We start from the raw sequence: 20,911 nt of genomic DNA on the forward strand, positions 1-20,911 counted from the left end.
AGATAAAAAGGAGATGGTGGTGGCAGTTTAGTTGCTAAGTCATGTCTTTTGTAACCCCAATAACTGTAGCCCTCTAGGTTCCTCTGTCCACGGGATTTCCCAGACAAGAATACTGCAGTAGGTTGCCACTTCCTTCTCCAGGGGATCTCCCCAAACCAGAGATGGAACCCGAGTCTCCTGTACTAGCAGGCAGGTTCTTTACCTGTGGGCCACCAGGGAAGCCCTGAAAAGGAGATCCTCTTCATTACATCACAGCAAGGGATCTATCCTCCCCTGAGCCTTCAGAGAGAGCATGGCCCTGCCGACACCCTGGATTTTGACTCAGTTGCCTTTAGAACTGTCAGAAAACAACGACCTGTTATTTTAAACCCCCCTCCCACCTGGGTGTGTGGTAACTGATTACAGAAGCTGTAAGAACTGACAAAGTAGTCTGGAGCAAGGCTTTCTGTTGTAACTCCGAGCTAAAATGGGGGCTCCAGTGTAATCCCCTCACCCCCAGACCATCTATTATTTCTTGAGGTTCCTCAGGACATTCCTCTGCACCCTTCTCTTCTTAGCAACCCGACCCCCACCCCGGGCTTCAACACTTTGATTCCACCCACCTGCTGAGGACTCCTAACTCCATCACCACTAGACCTCCTCCTGAGCTCCAGACCCGGATGCCCACTGGAACATCTTCCGCTTGTGTTTCTCAGTGACTGGCAGGACTGCCCACCCTTTGCCCCAATCCCAAACCTCAGGGCAGTTTTATCTCCTGCTGCTCCCTCAAGTTCTACCAAGTCAACAACTTAACTACCTCTGTAACCTCTCCGCATCTCCCCCTTCATGACCACAGATCTGATCCAGGTGGCCATCACCTGGCTTGAATGTCTTACCTAGTCTCCGAGTTCAATAGCGTCATCTCCTCACTGGTCCCTCTGCCCTATGCTTGCTCCCCTCTCCATTTGGTTTCCCATTCTGCATCCAGAGTGATTAGCCTAAAACCCAATCTCTTCCCCTGTTTAAAATAATAGCAGAATCTTACGCTTAGCCAGCTTATACTGTCCCAGAAACTATTTCAAGTGCTGAGTGTGTACTAATTCATTTAAAATATCATACTTTATCATATCATAAAATACCATATTTTATCATCTAAAAATCATAAAATATCTGGCAATTATTAATATACCCATTTTGCAAATAAGACAATTGAGGCTGACTGAGCCTAAGTGACACATACAAGATTTTACAAATCGTTAAGGGATGGAGGCAAGATCTAAACCTGTGGGAATCCGACATCAGAACCCTGGTCATGACCCCAAAAGTGTGGAAAGAGGTCCAATGATTTGGTAATTTACTGAGCAATTTACCTCTGGTCCTTGTAAAAAACCAAATTCGCTGAGTCATGACAAAAGTAGGCTATCCATACAATGTGTGCCCAGGCTTTGCCCTGCTGTCCCTGGCACTGAATTATGCAACCAGTCTCAGAAGTGTCCCACTTTGGACAGTAAATTAGACAGTCTAAGCCTTACTCCGACTGCCAATGGCATTCCAAACACAGAGAATTTATCTGACTTCCTTGCGGTGCCACGCTCTACATCCCTTGGCATTTCCACCTTATCCCTTATCCTGCTAGAAATGCCTCGTCCTTTGGGTCTCAACGTCCATGACATCCTACCAAACCTCATTCCATCCAAACACCATGATGTTCTCAGGATGCCATGAACAATGGACCTGTCACCCAAGACACCACCCACTGTCCTGGTTTAAGTGCTCTCCTCCTCATGCTCAGGTTTCTAGCAAAGGACCCACCACCTGGTAGGTACAGTGGACACTAGACTCCCCTTCAGGAATGAAAGCTATACGCCCCATCTCGTAGGAATGCTGCCATATGACGCCTTCAGCCGTCTACCCTCTGGCACTGCGCGGGCTGAAAGTCACCCTGTATTCCAGTGAAAGGTGTGATTCCAACGACTGATCAATACAGAGATAAAAAAGGGCTCAACGCTTTCCCCCCAGCCAAGGACGACTCTGAAGAGACATCTGAACTCCAGACGCCAACCCAACAGGGAACCAGCTGAGACCTTTCCTGGGACTGCATCATGGCTTCATTTCTCCTTCTGCCAAGTCCAGTTTCCATTCACTTCTTCCACACCTGCTGATGTTAAGAGCACTTCCTAATAACCACTCTGCATGTTACTCTCAGTATCTGCTTCCTGTGAACCCACCCGTCACCTACAGTAGGTGGTCAATAGTTATCTGTTAATGAATGACTTCTTTACTCAATACATTTCCACGATGACACCTTCCTCTTTGCAAATATGACAATGCAATGGCCTGGGTCTGGCTTATGGAAAATCATACTTTCAAATTAAAGACATGATACTTACTAGGGACCGATTCTAAAGCCATGTCCTATTTTTTTGCTTGCAGAGTAAAATCCTGGTGATTAGGAAGGCATGACTACAAGCCTCCAGCTAAATATTTAGCGTGGAAAACCTCAACTTAGAGGACTCCAAAAACCCATTGTGACACCTGTTAGAAAAGCATACATTGCCTCACTGCCAGCTCGTTGAGAAGCGCCCACTCCCACTGTTTGCACAGCACCTGGGACAGCTCCGGACACGGAGGTATCAGTCTGGATCCCTGCAAAGGCACAGCGCCCAGTTCAGTGAGGGGAACAGAACTGACAGCATCTGGAGAGACCAGAGCAGGATGAAAGAACGGGTACAGAAGCAGCAGAGTGTGTGGAAGCATAAAGCAAGACAGGATCGTGGGGAGAGACAGGCAGGGGTGGCATCCAAATTGAGCTCGGAGAATGAACCTCCCAGCTTCCGAGCCCCTTGTGTATTCCAGACAGCACTGGGGTCCACAGACTACAAGCTGAACTCTCATGATGATTCAGTATACCACGTTTCATATGTTGATACGAACCAGAGCTCTGGAACACGGAAGAAGGGCCCTGGCAAATACAAAGCAGGAGCAACGACATTCTGACTCAAGGTGAAAACATTACCAAGGTTAAGACTTGAACTTCTCTGACCCACACTTCCAACGACAGTATAAAAACTCTAGTTTGAAGCATGGGTGGCCCCTGAAAAACTGGCTTTCACACTCAAAATGCTGGGTTCAACCTAGCTGCAGTCTGACAGTCTACCCAGATGCCCTTTTCCTCCTCCCTTCTGGACAAGTACCCATCCCTCCCCCATGGAGCACTCCATCTCTACTCCCAGGGGTCTCCCTGCCACTCGTCATCACAATCCTGCCTCCCCTGCTAGGGACTGAGTCAAAGATGTAGGCTTGCGCCCACCAGCCCCCGGCACCTCCTCCCTCAGGCACATGGTAAGTCAATGGAAAACATGTAAATATGCTTCACAGGCTATTCGGGGAAAAGAATTTGCTGTCAATGCAGGAGATACAGGAGATGCAGGTTTAATCCCTGGAGGAGGAAACAGGCAACCCACTCCAGTATTGTTGGGCTTCCCTAGTGGCTCAGACAGTAAAGAATCCACCTGCAATGTGGAAGATCTGGGTTTAATTTCTGGGTTGGGAAGATCCCTTGGAGAAGGAAATGGCAACCCACTCCAGTATTCTTGCCTAGGAAATCCCATGAACAGAGGAGCCTGGCAGGGTCCATGGGGTCACAGAGAGTCGGACACGACTGAGCACATGCATATAAAACTGCCTTAGGTGAGAGGAGAGGACCCTTATCCCATGATGGGGACCCTAGGGACTGCCCCACTTGTCTTAGTCATTTTGGGGCTGCTGTAACAGAATGCCTTAGGGATTCAAGTGGCTTCACATCAGCAGAAACATCTCCCAGTTTTACAAATTGGCAAGTCCATGGTCAAGGTGACAGCTGATCTGCTTTATGACAATGTCTTCTCCTTGAGTCCTCATGTAGTGGAGGGGCCAAGGGAGCTTTCGGGGGATTATATTTTGGCTGCATCACACTCCATGTAGTATCTCAGCTCCCTGATCAGGAATTGAATCTGCGTCCTTTGCATTGGAAACTCAGAGTCTTAACTACTGGATCATCAGGGAAGACCCTCCAGGGATGCCTTTATAAGGGTATTAATCTCATTCATGGCGGCCCTGTCTTCATGATCTAATTAACTCCTAAAGGCCCTACCTCCCAAACCACCACCTTGAAGGTCAGGATTTCAATATGAATTTGGGGGGAACACAAACATTTAGACCCAAGCATCTCTCTCCATGTCCTCTCGTGGGTTCATGAGCATGAAGACAGACTACCTCAGTTGCTGCTAGCAGCTGTATTTTGACCATGAAAAAAAGCCAAGATGCAGGTGAAGGCAAAGCAAAGAGAAACGGTGAAGCAAAGTCTCCTTTCTAAGTCTCTCTGAACTGACATCTGCTACTGTAATGAAAAGCACTCTAGGTGATACAAGTGATGCAGTTTTCTTTACTGCGGAACTTGAGGACCTTAAATAGAAATATAGATTGTAAGTCTCTAAGAAGAATCGACAGTATGCCACATTCCTTGCAGTCCGGGGATTTTTTTCCCACAGAACAAAACTTGATAAAGAAGGAAAAAGGCATTCTTCTGTCCATGAATTCAAAAATATCATCTGTCCTGTGTTGCAGGAAGCCAGAGAGGAGAGATCCCAGGCAAGAATACACATAAAGAGGATGACGGTAGGGACACAGATGACAAGGAAGAACCAGGAATGTTGGGATGGACATGTACACACTACTGTATTTAAATGGATGACCAACAAGGACCTACTGTATAGCACAGGGAATTAATTCTGCTCCAGGTTACTTGGCAGCATGGATGAGAGGGGAGTTTGAGGGGAGAATGGATACATGTATGCAGACAGCTGAGTCCCTTTGCTGTCCATCTGAAACCATCACAACACTGTTAATCAGCTACAATTAAATACAAATACCATACAATACAAAATAAAAGGTTTTTTAAAAAGATACAGGAATGAAATAACATATATAAATTATGATTCACAGAGAAATTTGGAGGAACTGACTGGACATGGAGGGGTGAGGAATGACCTCAGAATACCAGGGAACAAGCTCTCCAGGTCACCGCTAAGGTCACAGCTCCCTGGCAAAGTGACCGAGGTTGAGTCTTTGATGTCGCTGATTAGAGTCTAGTCAACCATCTGAGTGGAATGAATGGCCACCATCCTTTCTTGATCCTTTGGGTAGAAGTCTCTGGTGATCCTTTTGGGAACTGCTTCTCCCCATTTGGTCTATGTGGATATGTGATGCAGTCAACTCCTTACCCTTCCTCGGTCCCCAAAGGGTTGGCCAGGTCACATGACCCACACCAACCCAATCAGACTCTCTCCTGCAGTAGAATCCTGAGTGGTCCAATGACAGAAAACAACTGGGAGCTAATCCCCTTTATAAAAAAATTTTTTTTAAATTGAAGTACAGTTGATTTACAGTGTTGTGTTAGTTTCAGACATACAGCAAAATGAGTCAGTTATACATTTATATAGTTTAATATATGTGTGTGTGTGTATGCGTGCATGCTAAGTCGCTTCAGTCATGTCCAACTCTTTGGAACTCCATGGTCTGTAGCCCTCCAGGCTCCTCTTTCTATAGGATTTTCCAGGCAAGAATAGTGGAGTGGGTTGCCATGCCCTCCTCCAGGGGATCTTCCCAACCCAGGGATCAAACCCTGGGTCAATCTTGCAGTGGCAGGCGGGTTCTTTACCACTAGGGCCACCTGGGAAGCCCTATACATGTGTATATATATATATACTTTCCAGATTCTTTCCCCATATAGGTTATTACAAAATATTGAGTAGAGTTCTCTGCGCTATACAGTAGATCTTTGTTGGTTACCTGTTTTAAATATAGTAATGTGTATATGTTATTCCCAAATCCCTAATTTATCCACCTCCCCCCCTCTTTTCCCCTTTCGGTAACCTTAAGTTTGTTTGCTAAGTCTGTGGGTCTGTTCCTGTTTTGTAAATAAGCCCATTTACAGGGAAGCAACCCTTCTGAAGGTGGCCTCTGCAGGGCTGTCCCATGGCCCCTGCGCCTGGTCACTCCGTTGATTTTTCTGAGCTGCCCTTCTCCTTTCCAAAGCTTCATTTTGGCTTAAATTAGCTCTTCCTACTACCGCAACCAGAGAACCCCAACTGGTCAGAGGGATGCACTAGACCTCAGCTCCAAGTCATGCAGACCAAGTCTCAAAATGTGATGTGTCTTTCAAATAGCCATGCACAAAGGCTATTAGCTGATCACTTCCTGTTGCTGCTGCTGCTAAGTCGCTTCAGTCATGTCCAACTCTGTGCGACCCCATAGACGGCAGCCCACCAGGCTCCTCCATCCCTGGGATTCTCCAGGCAACAACACTGGAGTGGGCTGCCATTTCCTTCTCTGGATCACTTCCTAGGAGATGAGTATTCTGTTCTGTAAAATGAAATCTAACATGAGGTCCCTTCCAGAGCATGAAGATAAGACGTTTCCCATGTTTAAAAATCAAGGCTGAGAAGAACTTCAAACATTTCTATTTAGACCTTCCAGAGCCCCAAACTTAACCGTATCACATGAGAACTTCTAGTTACATTTTACATTTGCCCACTTTGAAAGGGTTTGATTTTTTTTTTTTTTTAGTGTTTATTTTTAAAGAATTTGGAAATTTTTAGAAAGTGCAAGCAGCAAGAAACCAAACCACTCCTAATCCTACCCAGAGATAAAACACTGCATGCTGAACTGTCCAGGCTTTCCTGATTTCCTTCCAGTCTGTTCTATGCACTCTTTACAAAAAAACAAAACAAAACAAAAAACAAAACTGTACAGGCTCAACTCTGTATGCCTTCTGTGTCCTGTTTCCTTATCTTAAACACTTCTCCCAAGTCATTACATTTTTTTGAATGTTAGGAAAACACTAAGATTGTTACAACTGCATAGATGGGCCAAAATTTAGTCATCCCACTAACGTTAGACATTTCAACGTTTTCCAAATTTTTCCCTCCTGCAGATGCAAAGTGAAAAGTTAAAGTGTTAGTCCTTCAGTTTTGTCCAAATCTTTGTGACCCCATGGACTGTAGTCAACCAGGCTCCTCTGTCCACGGAATTCTCTGAGCAAGAATACTGGAGTGGGTAGCCACTCCTTCTCCAGGGGATCTTCCCGATGCAGGGATTGAACCCGGGTCTCCTGCATTGCAGGCAGATTCTTTATCGTCTGAGCCACCAGGGAAGCCCAGATTCAAAGTACAGCAATAAAGAACATCAGTGTCAGAACCAGCAAATCCGGGAGCAAATCTCAGCTGCCGTCCTTTCCTTACCAACTCTGCACCCAGAAGCATCACACGCTCACCTGTTTGGAGACTTGTGCAAACACTGGGGGTGTCTCCTGAGGGTGGATCTCTGCAGTTTCAGGGCCCCTCCTGCTGCTTCAGTAACTATGCTGAAGAGTCATGAAGATGAAACAGGAACATCTGTAAAGTGCTTTCAAGTGTCTGCCGCCAAGACATAGGACACACACTACCAAGAGCAGGTATGCACACGAAGCTTGTGCCCGCAATCCCAGCAGTATCCATGCCATGCCAAGTCACTTCAGTCGTGTCCAACTCTTTGCAGCCTGCCAGGCTCCTCTGTCCATGGGATTCTCCAGGCAAGAATACTGGAGTGGGTTGCCATTTCCTCCTGCAGGGGTTCTTCCCGTCCCAGGGATCGAACCCTTGTCTCCTGCATTGCAGGCAGATTCTTTACCATTGAGCCACCACGGAAGCTCCGTAACAGTATCCATAAGCAAATGGCAAAATAATAAAAGTTCGGTCCGCTTTTCATTTCCCTGATATGACAAACGAGCTATGACTATATACTCATAGTTTCTCCTAAGTTTTAAAATCATAAAAAAATGAATGCTTTTCTACAGCATTTGTTTTGTAAAGGTCCCTGCTCAGTTTATTTGTCATGTAGAAGTTGGTAGAGGCTTTTGCAGATACAGAAACTGCTTTTCTTCCAATACAAAGCTTTAAAAAAAAAAAAAAAGTACTTTCAAAAGGCACTCCTTATCCTTTCTGGCGAAACTGCAGTCAGGAAACAAAATGAGGAATTTTCTATCGGCAGATGTTCATAGTATGCTCTTTGTGGATGGCTACCAACAAGACACTCTATTACTTTGAATGAATGTGACAGTGTTATTTTTATTCATGTCAAGAGCAGTTCATTAGCATTTCCAGAACCACCTAAACTGAAGTAACAGGAGGGACCCAGAGGCTACAGAGATCCACCTTCAGGAGAGAGCAGATGAGAGGGAAGCATTTGCCTGCACTTGACCTACTTAGGCCACAGCTCTGATGTGGTCCGCTCCTGTCTTAGTCTGCTACTTCCACAAAATGGAGCTACAAAGAGCACCCAGTTTCCAGCCATGCTTCCATGTTGCTGTTCAATCGCTAAGTCGTGTCCGACTCATTGCGACTCCAGGGACTGTGGCACGCCAGGCCTCCCTGTCCATCACCATCTCCTGGAGCTTGCTCAAACTCATGTCCATTAAGTCAGTGATGCCATCCAACCATCTCATCCTCTGTTGCCCTCTTCTCCTCCTACCCTCAATCTGTCCCAGCACCAGGGTCTTTTCCAATGAGTCAGCTCTTCACATCAGATGGCCAAAGTATTGCTGCCATGAGTCAATAAAAATAAAGCCTATAAAAGACACTGCCCAGTCCTTGGTGACCAGAGACAGAGCTCTGGCTTTTGTGGTTCTCCTTTTCCGGGCCCATGAGGGACTCCTTTCCCTGCCCCAGCTCCAGCTGGGGTGGGGCAGGAGACTTCCTCTAGCCACTGGATGTGAGCAGAAATGACATGTGTCACTTCCATAAAGAACCAACATATGATTCATCACATCCTCCACCATCACAGAGGTGCATGTGGGGTATGGGAAGAAGGAAAACCTCTGGCAAAGCTAGTCCAGGTGAAAAGAGGGAAACTCAAATTTGGCTGACAAAGGAGGTATGACTATATACTCATAGATTCTATTGGGTTTTAAAATCATTAAAAAAAAAAAAAAAAAAAAGAATGCTTTTCTTTAACACAGGTACTAAAAATGACTCAGGAAAAGATAGAAAACATAAATAGCCCAGTGATCACTGAATAAACTGGGAAAGCTGCCAAAGAACCACCTCCAAAATCTGTCCTGGAAAGGTTGTTTTGAACCTTCAAAGAACAAGTAATTCCTCACCTGACCATTGCACAGGAAAAGAAATGAAGAGTCTGTTTAACAATGTTATGGCTCAGTGGTAAAGAATCCAAAGGCCAATGCAGGAGACATGGGTTTGATCCCTAGGTCGGGAAGATGTCCTAGAGGAGGAAACGGCAACCCACTCCAGTATTCTTGCCTGGGAAATCCCATAGACAGAGGAGTCTGGAGTCCTGCAGTACCTGGGGTCACAAAGAGTCAGAGAAGATTTAGCAACAAAAGAACACATAGGAATACTGAATGCCCAAATCCTAAACAACTAAATCTAGCATTGTATAAAAATAACTAGCAAACATAGTCAAATAAGATCAACTGCAGGAAGGCAGGGAGAGCTCAATACTAGAAAATCTGAGGCTCAGGAATGTAAAACACAAGGTCTTCATGTGTAGGAACTGGAGGAACTATCATTGCTGTATCACCAGCACAGAAAACAATGCCTGGAACATAGTAAGTGCTCAATAAATATCTATGGCATAAATTATTGAGTAAATATCATAATAAATTAAAGGAGAAAAATACATGATTACCTCTAAAGACCATGACAATATAGTCAAATTTAACTTTGGTGCCAAAGAAAAATTCAAAATAATAAATTTATGCAACATGTAACATGATTAAAAACAAAATCTCTCAAACCAATTATCATGCATTCCCAGATATAATAAGACATGGAAGTTCACATTTCACCATATATTCATCAGTAGTTTAACACTGTTCTACAAGTCCTAGACAAGGCAAATAGACAAGAAAATATGGTAAGTATAACACTGGAGAGGAAGAAACAAAATTACTATTTGTAGAAAATATGATTACTACTTGGAAAACTCAATAGACTCAATTTCTTTTAAAGTATTTATAAGCAATGAGAAAGTTTGGATGAAGGTGATTAAGATAATTACATAAGAATCAACAACTTTCCTACATTCCAACAATAAAGAGTAAGAAAATATCACTTAACAAAAGACTCCAACCATTAAGGTTACAGTAATGACAATAACAAATTACCTAAACATAAAAGCAAGATTATTCAGGACCTTTGTAGATAAAAACTAGATTATAGGATCATAAACAAACTTGAATAAACATGTCATTCCCAGACAGAAAGAATTCTCATCATACTAAAAACTGCAAAATTGTCAATTTTCCCCAACTTAATGCATACATTTTAAAACATACTAAGAATAAACCAGAGAGCAAAGCCAAAAGAATATAATCAACATTTTTTTTTTAATAAGGAAGCTATTTGTAGTTAGCTGTGATTAAGGCACAAGATCTTTAGGCAAAGCTGCTGAGTCCTCATTGTCAAGCCAAGGAGTTGCCCCAGATGAAGCTGGGATGAGGGGCCCAGACCAACTCCACTGCACTCCTGCCCAAAGGATGGGATGTACTGATCTACTCCTGCTCACCTGGGCAGCACCTCAAATCCCTGCTCAGTGCCAAAGAATTGATGCTTTTGAACTGTGGTGCTGTAGAAGACGCTTGAGAGTCCTGTGGACTGCAAGGAGATCAAACCAGTCCATCCTAAAGGAAATCCACCCTGAATACTCATTGAAGGACTGCTGCTGAATGAAGCTCCAGTACTGTGGCCACCTGACGCGAAGAGCTGACTCACTGGAAAAGACCCTGATGCTGGGAAACATTGAAGGCAGGAGGAGAAGGGGACAAGAGAGGATGAGAGGTTAGACAGCACCACCGATTCAATGGACATGAGCTCTGGGACAGAGTGAAGGACAGAGGAGCCTGGCGTACTGCAGTCCATGGCGTCGCCAAGAGTCAGAAACAGCTTAGCAACTGAACAACAACTACTGTTTAGAAAAAAAAACTAAACGTGACACGATGTGACATCACACACCAAAATCACAGAATTTGACAAATAAAAGATCTGATTTGACAAAATAAAATTATATAAATGGTAATGAAAACGTAAATGTGTCAATATTTATGTAATCTTAGGCTGGGAAAAGCGTTCCAAAGCATAACATTTAAAGCACAAACCATAAGTTGATAGACTTGAGGTCATGAAATATTAAAAATGACATAAAACAAAATATCAAAGGCAGAGAAAACTATAGCGAGAATGGATAAAGTGTACATGCTTAATATATTAGCAACGACCTTAAAATCAATAAGAAATAGTCATGAACATGACTGTAAAGAAATGGGACAAAGACCTATGCAGGCAACTCAGAAAAGGCCACAAACATCCAACAGACATAAAAAATGTTCAACCTCACTATAGAAATTTGAGAGGAAAAAGGTTTTGGTTTTATTCAGGTAATTAATGAAGTCATAAAATTAGCTACTAATGTAGTTGGGGAGAAGAAATTAACAATTCTTCTGAGGATGAAAACAGAAAATGTGAGTGCAATTCATATATATGAAATATATACTCACACAGTCTTAAAAACTCACTTATTCTTTGGTTGAGAAATTCCATTTCTAAGACTTCATCCTAGGAAAGTAAACCTATAGGAAATACTTGCTACATGATTACCAAAGGACCTCAGTGGACTATAATGTAATATTATATAGCTTTGAAAAATCATGCTGTAAACACAGCTATTGACATGGCATGATATTCAAAATATAACACAAAGGGGGAAAAGACAGGTTGCAAAAAGCACACAGCCAATGGTCTCTATGTCTTTAAAAATAGAAATATACCTATTAAAAACTTGGAAGACTATATCCAAAATATTACTGTGGTCTCCAGGTAGTCAGATTACTGGTTTGGGGGCTTTCTGTTTTGTTTTCTGGCCACACCATGTGGCAGACAGGATCTAAGCTCCTAACTAGGGATTGAACCCGAGCCCCCTGCAGTGGAAGTGGGGAGTCTTAACCACTGGACCGCCCGTGAAGTTGTTCCAGGTAGTGAGATTGATGAATTTTTTTTTTTTTTGCCTTTTTGCCCACCCACGAGTTTATAACTTTTCTACAATAAACAAGTATCATCTACATAACCAAAAAGAAAGCTTTAAAAAAAGTAAATTGAATTCTGTGGGAAAATAAACATTTATCCTAAAAATAAACTCTGAAGTTGGAAAATGAAAGCAAAAACATCTGCTTCCTGGACAGAAAGGAGAGTTTAAAATTGCTAGACAGCCACACACTTCCCAAAGGCAGCGGTGTGTCAGGTGCCAGCTTGCTGGGACTCTCTGCATCCAACGGGAGAGCCCTGACTCCCCCCACTACCGGTCTCCCCACACTTCTCTCCAAACTACCACTAACTCCGTGCAGAGTTGAAGCTTAACTGTATTATTTCCCATGGTCGTCAATATAGCATTTGAAACACATGTTGTTATCAATATAGCATTTGAATTTCTTGATTATTATTAAAAGAGATCAAGAGATCCTTACTAATCCCCTCTAAAAGAAGCAACCTTCAACTGAATGACTGTTTTGTTCAGCTACTGATTCACTTTGTCTAGAGAGGAAACAGTCCTTATCACCCATCATGATACATTTCTTCGATGGATGGACAATGGGAGGGGGAGTCATTATCTGCTGCTGAGAAGAATGGCTCCCTGGCGGTGACTTGCAGGTCTGGGAGAACAGTCCTCCCGGAAGTCCTGACAACCAGAAGCAGCCCAGCCCGAGGCTGCAAGCTGGCAGCTCTGCATAGTGAGGAGCCTAGAAGACTCAAGCAGAGAATACGTTCCAGATCTGCTAGCCTGTTCATCCGTCGGTGAGTACATTCTGTTTTTCTGTCATACACATACCACAGCAGGTGGCCTGACACAGGCTTCCATAAAACTAATGAACAACTTCACTCTGAGACCTTACAAATGTGCACAGTGCTCCTTGGGAGACAGGTTTGGGTCTGCCCAGCCCTGTTGCATAAAAGAAAGACACAGGGAAATATAGGCAGGAGCTAGAGTCCAATGACTAATCTGGAGTTGGTTCTGACTTTTCCGTGACGCCCTATCAACTGGGCCATGGCTCTTAGGAGGCCTGCTGATGGGCAAAGTAGAGTCTCAGAAACACCTTCAAGGAAAAGATCCTCGTTGGTCTTGGCTGCTTTGGCTCAAGCCAAGATGTCTGCAGCACCAATGCTCCTGGAAGCGGCTGCATCCTCGGCATCTATCTGGGTACCCCTGGCGGCAGCATCCTGAGTGCTGCACAGAGGCAGTGATGCTCAGCCCGCCCAGCTCTGCACCAGAAAGCAAGCCTGCTCAAGGTGGCAGGCTGAGCAGTCTAGGAGTGGAAGACGGGGCTGTGCAGACCAAACTTGACCTTCCACTCCCCCAACTCAGAGCTTCAAGAGCCAAAGAATCCAACCCAACTGGACTTGCTCCTTCCCACAGTTCCAGAGCTCCTTGTCTACTCTTGAGTCCCTTGAACATCACCCCGTTTTGCACATGAGCACTGAGGGCTTCCCGAGTGGCACCTGCCAATGCAGGAGACATAAGAGACAGGGGTTCGATTCCTGGGTCAGGAAGATCCCCTAGAGAAAGAAATGGCAACCCACTCCAGTATTCTTGCCTGGAGAATCCCATGGACAATGGAGCCTGGTGGGCTATGGTTCCTGGGGTCACAAAGAGTGGGACATGACTGATGCGACTTAGCACAGAGCCCACTGACAGCCACTACTGGCCAGTGGCTGTGGGCGTCTGAGAAGCCCTTTACACTGGGGAGCCAGTGTTTTCAGAGGACTGAATGGGCACAAGGAGCCTCACCAACCATTTCCTGGGTCCTTGATATAAGACAGGCTCCCGTTAACTCTTAATAGACATCTAAGGCAGGGGCTGCTATGATATCCACCACCCCTCACTGGAGACTGAAGAAACCTCCTTCTCACCAAGTCAAGGTGCCAGTTTTACCTCCATTTTCTCAGTCACCTAGTGTGTTAGTCACTCAGTTGTGTCCGACACTTTTGTGACCCCATGGACTGTAACCTGCCAGGATCTTCTGTTCACAGAATTCTCCAGGCAAGAATACTGGAGTGGATAGCCATTCTCTTCTCCACGGGGATCTTCCTGACCCAGGGATCAAACCCAGGTTTCCTGCATTGCAGGCAGCTTCTTCCGTCTGAGCCACCAGGAAGGCCAGTTTTACTTCTATTTTCTGGGTCACCTAGCAGGTCTCTAAATCTTAGTTCAGGGCTCTATTTCCACCCAACACAAACCACATTCCATTTGCAGAAAAAAAGTACTCCATGTCTTTCAGAGTGCCTCTCACCCCAGCAACCGATAGACTCTCCTGAAGGTAAAAAAACCTGGTATCCTAAGTCAGCATGAACTGATTCCTCCCTTAACTCCTGCTCCATCCTTCCAAAGCCCAGGCGTGCAGCTGTGCTCACGCCTCGGTACCCCATCACCATCCCAAAAGGAGAGAGGGGCTGTGTCCGGAGCCTCTTGCATCCTTGCCTATGACACCTGGATCTCTCGATCATTTATGTATTCAGTTGCAAAAGAATTTCAGAGAACCAACTATATGCCAGGCATCAGGACAGCTGTCCCTGCCTGCAAGGAGCTTAAAGTCTACTGGGAAAGGCAAACGAGACAAGATAAAAATTATGGCACACAAGAGAAACGGGTTTTGTTTACTCTGCATGCCAACAGTTCATGGCAAATGCCTGCTAGCAAATAGCAGGCATCCAATAAGCATTTACTGGATGAATGAAAGAATGAGCATACAAGCCGGGAACAGCATCTGCCCAAAGGTACTTGTGGCTACTATTCACGAAGTATGCACTGGCTGAGCATGGTTTTGGGTGCTTTCTGGGGGTAATTCCATGACCTCATTGCCACAATCACATCACTGGTACTCAGTCCAAGCTTGTACTGCTGGCCACAGAGGAGGCCAATAAATCGAGAGATGAGCTGTTGGAGCAAGGAACAGTGACTTTATTCGGAAAGCCAGCAAACCAAGAAGATGGTGGACTCGTGTCCCAAAGAACCATCTCACCTAAGTTAGAATTCAGGCTTCTTTTACATTAATACTAAAAAAAAAAAAAAAAAAAAAAAGAGACAGTAAAGTCAAACATTTCTTGGTTTGGGTTAGCCTCCAGAGGGGATGTGTTAATTTCTTCCTCCCTGCAGTCATTCACAGGTGGGCCTGATCAGGAAGTTTCCAGGAAGCTAAACCAAGGTATTTTGGCTTTATGCTCATGACCTGGGGGGCAGGGCTCCCAGAGATGGGCCATTATGTGTAATTTATGCTTATAGGCAATATCCCTTTAGTGATTAACTTGTCATAGAATACAAAAGGTCCTTCATTATTACATGACCTCAGCACAACACTTATTATGCCCATTTTGCCGATGAGGAAACTAAGGAGCAGAGCCCAGCTCAAGATCCTGTAGTCAGTAACCAACCAGCCAGATCCATCCCACTCCAAAGCCAGTGCTACCTGGAACCACCAGGCACTTGGTGGTACTGTCTGGAAAGTCGAGAGATGCTTCCCAAAAGATGGGCTGAAGTGAACGGAGAGGAGAAGGAATGTGTGCACAGATGGGAGAAGCAAACCAAGGAGGAGACGACACTTTTCCTAGTTAACTGCAGTGGGCTTGAAACTTTTCCCAGTTGCTGGCACCCTCTCTATGGAGAAGTACTGACTTCAAGAGAAAATACTGCTAACTCCATAAGGTATGTGTAAGTACAGCATTTCCTCGTTAAAGAGACTGGATCTGATCCCTGGCAGTTTTATATTCAGAAGACATCCAGAACCTACAACTTACAGAAGGCAAGCCGGGTGAGATGCCAAGAGGTAGAACCACCCTCTAGCCCATCTCTTAGACCTCCCTCATAGACAAGAATGTCATCCTTTCAAAGACACAGGGCAAGCATCCAGTGGCTTGTTAAAGCATCACTTGGTGGTCCACCAACCCCACACCTAAATTCCAAGCATCCAATTCCACTGCCTTTACCGAGTCAAGAAATCAAGAAGCAGTGTTAGGATCATGCCTTGGTACATTCTCCATAAGAGAAAGTGAAGGCTGCCCCCTTTTACTTACCTGCATGGACCCCACGGTCAACTGGATTAATCAACCATGAACTGAGCACCAACTGCCTAGAAGGCATTGCACTATACAGACTGAGCATACAATGGCAGTCCGTACATTCTACCATTTTGTGCTTGTAAGAAGTCAAAAAAATGAAAAAGAAGAGCATTTCAAAGAGTGATGAGTGCTGTGACAAAAATGAACAAGATGATGGGGGGAGTAGGGCCTCTCAAAGGTCTCTGAGCAAAGACCTGGATGAAGAGGAAGAGGCATGCAGGAAAAGCAGACCCTCAGCCAAGCAGGGAAAGTGAGAAACACCTGGAACAAGATCCCCAGATAGAAATGAGCTTGGTGCGTTTGGGGCAAGGAAGGCCGTTGTCAATGGAGCACAGAGGAGGAGGGGTGGGCGGAACAGAATGAGAATGAAAAGACCAGGAGGGAGTCAAGTCTGGCTGGGTCTTGCAGGCCCCTGGAAAGATTTGGGGCGCTCAGTGCAATGAAAGGCCACTGGAGGCTTTCCAGCAGCAAAATAATACAAACTAGTTTTTGCCCTAAAAGGTTCACTCAACTCAGAATGTCATCAAAACAGATAGAGACTAGTGATTAACACAATAGCGGACTAGTTCCCACACTACCTGATAGAGAGTCAGAATTCATCCACTCACGAGCAAACAGCAGCATCTCCATAAACAAGTGGAAAGTACCTCTTAGTGACCAGCTGCTTGGAGCTCCAAGAATATGTTTTCAAATTAGTAAGAACACCTGGTACCTATTCTGAAACCCAACCTCCATTCTCCCTTGGTCATTCCATCCATGGATGAGGCTGGAAACCAGCTTTTATGCCCAAGGTTTGTAGTAAATCTTCCTACTTTGAAACAAGTCCTGAAAAGATACAGCTGTGTTTTAGGGGTACCGGGGAGAAAGCATGAACACCTGGCTAACATTTTGCTTCGATGACCGAAGTGGAACCTCAAGACCAAGTGAGAAGGGAGATCCAGGTCTAAGGTTATGGGTCCCTGGTCATGTGGTTGGTCTGGCATGAAGACCTGAAGACCCATGCCAGCACCTGGGGTGATGCAGAAGTCAATCACTAAAGACAGGTCAACTGGACCGTCATCTGCTAAATGTCCCAGACAGGAAAACACGGTTTCCGCATCCAACATACCGAAAGGCAGCCCACGTGAAGCTCTATCTGTGGCAATACCATGCCAGAAATCTGGGCTAATCTGACTCTGCTATTCATAAATTCTCCCCCCTGTGAAAGCACATGTGTTTGGGAAAAAGGAAAATGCATCCAAGTCCATTTTAGACATGGTTGCTTGGGAGCCATCTGGAAGCCTAACAAGCCGCCTGCACCCCCCTGCCCTCAAATGCCCAGCGTAATTAGGGCAGTGTGCTTACAAGGGTGTTCAGTGTCCCCCAGGAAGGTCCCCACTCCCGACTGGCCAGATGCCAGTTGGGGCTCCATTTCCCACCCAAGAAAGGTATTCAGTTTCTTGGTAAACCTAGTGGAGGGCCCTCGAGGTATTGAGCTCCTACTTGAACGGCACCCAAGACTGGGTTCTCTGCTTTTCGCCGGCTTTAAGACAGCACACCCAAATTCCTTGGCCACAGAAGCAACGGAAATCTCTCTCCAGGGACAGAAGTTTCACGAAAATCCCTCTCTACCTAACCAGTCTGTGTGCAGAGCTTGGGAAAAGACCCACCGGAACCCTTATGTAACAGGAATAGACGCCGGCACCCCACACAGCGGCCCCAGGAGACACTAGCCCAGATGTAGCCCATTTTGGTGATGACAGCCGGCGGCGGGGTCTTGCGCTAGGATCCGGTTCTTTCCAACACTGGGGCCAGGGTCCACTCCCCCGCCTCCCCTACCTGGCTGTGATCTTCTTTCTGCTTATCTCATCTTCCAGAGGAGTTGGGCCTCCTCCTCTGCAGCCTTCACCGCCAGTCCGCCCCCCCCCCCTCCACCCCCGCCACTGAAATCAGTCTCAGGACCGAACGACTGCCGCGCCATTCTACCAGCACCTTCCTGCAGCAGCCCCCACCCCTACCGATCTCTCCCCGCCACCTAACACCTCGACAAACCCGGCCGGGAAAAGAGATTCAGCATCTCGCCCAGCCAGAGCCCCCGGAGGGGCAGGCTCAGCTCTGTCAAGCCGACCCACCAGGCCCAACACGCAGCCCCCGCCCGCGCCCCCGGACTCCCCGAGGAGCCCCGAACTCGGAGCAGGAGGGGCATGCATCTTCGAAGAGCGACCGCGGGTCGGCGGCCTCCAGCACGATCAGAGCGAACACCTGTTTCCAGGACGCTCTGGTGCCAGAGGGAGAAGGGAGTCCGGGGTGGGGGTGGGGGGCGTACAGGGAGGACGAGGTGAAGGGGCAGCTGGGGACGCAGGTAAAGGATGCGTCATTCTTCGCGCTTGGCAACCGGAGCCCCGGGGCGGCGGGCAGAGCACCAGAATGGCTCCGGGGTCCGAGAGAAGTTCGGGGAGGAGGGGGGGGGGGGTCGCGCCCGCGAGCGGCGCCCAGAGCTAGGGGAGAGGACCCGCGGGGGCCGGCGCGCCCGCTCCATCACCTACCTGCGCGCGCGGGGGGATACAGCCCCGCCGCGCGCCCGGCCCGCGGGTGACCTACCTGCCCACCGTCTGGTTGGCCAGCTGGCGCATGCGGTTGAACTGCTTCTTCATCGTGTCCCCGCTGGCGCGCTAGCCCGGAGCTGGGGAGGATGGAGCAGCCCGGAGCCCGCCGCAGGGTTACATGGCTCCCGCGCCGAGCCTCCCGGGCGGCGGCACTGCGGAGCCTCCCGAGCCGTCTGGCCCGCGCGCGGCTCCCTCCCGGGGGCTCCACCGCCTACTCCTCGTGCAGCCGCGGAGCCCTCATGGCCACGCCCGGGCCGCCCTGGGCGCCGCCGCCGGGTCCGCCCCGGCCGCTGCCCCCAGCCCCGCTACGGCGCGGGATTCGGGTCTCCGCAGGCTGGCCGCTGACCGGCTGGCCCGGGGAGGTGGGGGGTGCGGGGGGGTGTCCCCGCTGCGCCTGTGCGGAGGGCGCCGTGCATTCTGGGGCCTGTAGTTCCGCGCCCGGCGCCCACCTCGCCACGGTCCCAGGTGTCCACGTGCGGCCAGCCACTCTGCACTAGAACGCTGAAGTTCTAGGAAGGGAAAGGTTTTCCTGCTTTAGAAATAGCAAAGTGGAACCGAGAATAGAACAGCAAATAAGGAGGATCCATTGCCTTTTTTTTTTCTTTATAATGAAATACAGGGCATGTACAATATCATGTCGGTTTCAGGTGTACTGGGCTTCCCTGGTGACTCAGAGGGTAGAGAATTTGCCTGCAATGCACAAGACCTGGGTTCAGTCCCTGGGTTGGGAAGATTCCTTGGAGAAGGGAATGGCTACCCACTCCAGTATTCTTGCCTGGAGAATTCCATGGACAGAGGTGCCTGGCGGGCTGCAGTCTACAGGGCCGCAAGGAGTCGGACAGGACTGAGGGACTAATACTTCAGGTGTTTTACATGATGATTTGACATTTGCATGCATTATGAAAAGATCACCACCATAAATCTGGTAACCAACTGTCCCCACACAAAGCTATTACAGTGTTACTGACCATATCCCTTATGTTGCAATGAGTCCAACAGGACTGAGCAACTGAACAACTGACATATAACCGGAGATTTGTGCCTCTTAATCCCCTTCACCTCTTTTGCCCTCTGCCTCCCACCCTCCTCCTTTCTGGCAACCACCTGTTTGTATTTTAAGAGAATGTGAGGCATTGCTGCTAAATTCTCAGGAGGAAGACATGCCTACAAGAAGATGGCTCATAAAGCTGCAGATTAACACTGAGGGCCAGGGTTAAGCTTGGGGCGAGAGTGTCGGGCAGATTTTGCACCAGGTGTAGCATACATCCCAGGAATGTGATGCTTGCTTTTCAACAAACCTAGTAGGTAACCAGAAGCCAATAAAATGATAGTGGCATCATGATCACGGGTTCCAGTTTAACCAGGATCACTTTCTTGTGTGGCTTAGACTCCAGCCTCATGTCCCTTCTAGTGCTGAAGACCAAGAGCCATCAGCTGTGGCTGGCCAGCAGCATCCTACAGGGTGGCGGCGCATTAGCATCAGTTGACTTTTGAAAAGGGGTCATGACTTTCTGCAGCCTTTATCCTTTGGAAAACAATGGTGACTTCAGTTAGGTTTTATTATCAATTACCAAGCAAGGCAGTGTGTTGGGTGGGAGGGTCTTTGGATCAAAGAGATATGAGTATCTATTAGAACTCCAAATACCAGTTATATATCCTTAGGGAGAAAGTACATACCCTCTCTAAGTCAGTTTTCTCATCTCCAATAGAGAAATAAAACCGCTTGAGAAATAGCAGACTGAGAGATCTATTTGCTAGATTATCAACAATCAAGTAACATCTAAATTTCTATATAGTACATTATGTCCTCTTCATTTACTACAAATAAGATTAGCATGAGTGCAATAGAGAAAAATGCTATTCCTACAGCAGAATTACTAGTCTGACAAATGAAAGAACTTTTTTTGCAATGGGATATTTTGCATAGTTTGATTACAGTCGCAAGATGTACTACATATGGCTCTACGTATCTTGCTGACCAGCTGAACAAAAGATGGTTTGAGGCATGTCTTGGCTGAATGAACATGAAATCTTTAATTAAATTGTGAATTTAGCCTCAGCTTATTAGGTCAGCAGCTCTAGTCAATTAATAAGTTAAGGCATTATTTGCTTTTAACCAACTGAGTTATGCCTATAATGTCAATATAATTT

At 46.6% G+C, this 20,911-nt stretch overlaps 1 protein-coding gene across 2 annotated transcripts in view; it reads right to left on the reverse strand.

The window, feature by feature from the left end:
• ARHGAP44 (Rho GTPase activating protein 44) overlaps positions 1-19,102 on the reverse strand; it is a 117,078-nt gene extending 97,976 nt beyond the window's left edge. For both annotated transcript variants that reach the window (XM_065909509.1, XM_065909510.1), the window contains exon 1: positions 18,756-19,102. In XM_065909509.1, coding sequence (XP_065765581.1) covers positions 18,756-18,808 — 53 coding nt within the window. In that variant the 5' untranslated portion in view covers positions 18,809-19,102. The remainder of the gene's footprint in view (positions 1-18,755) is intronic.
• Between the last annotated feature and the right edge of the window lie 1,809 nt (positions 19,103-20,911).

Source organism: Muntiacus reevesi, chromosome 18, assembly GCF_963930625.1.
Source record: "Muntiacus reevesi chromosome 18, mMunRee1.1, whole genome shotgun sequence".
NCBI lineage: Eukaryota > Metazoa > Chordata > Mammalia > Artiodactyla > Cervidae > Muntiacus > Muntiacus reevesi.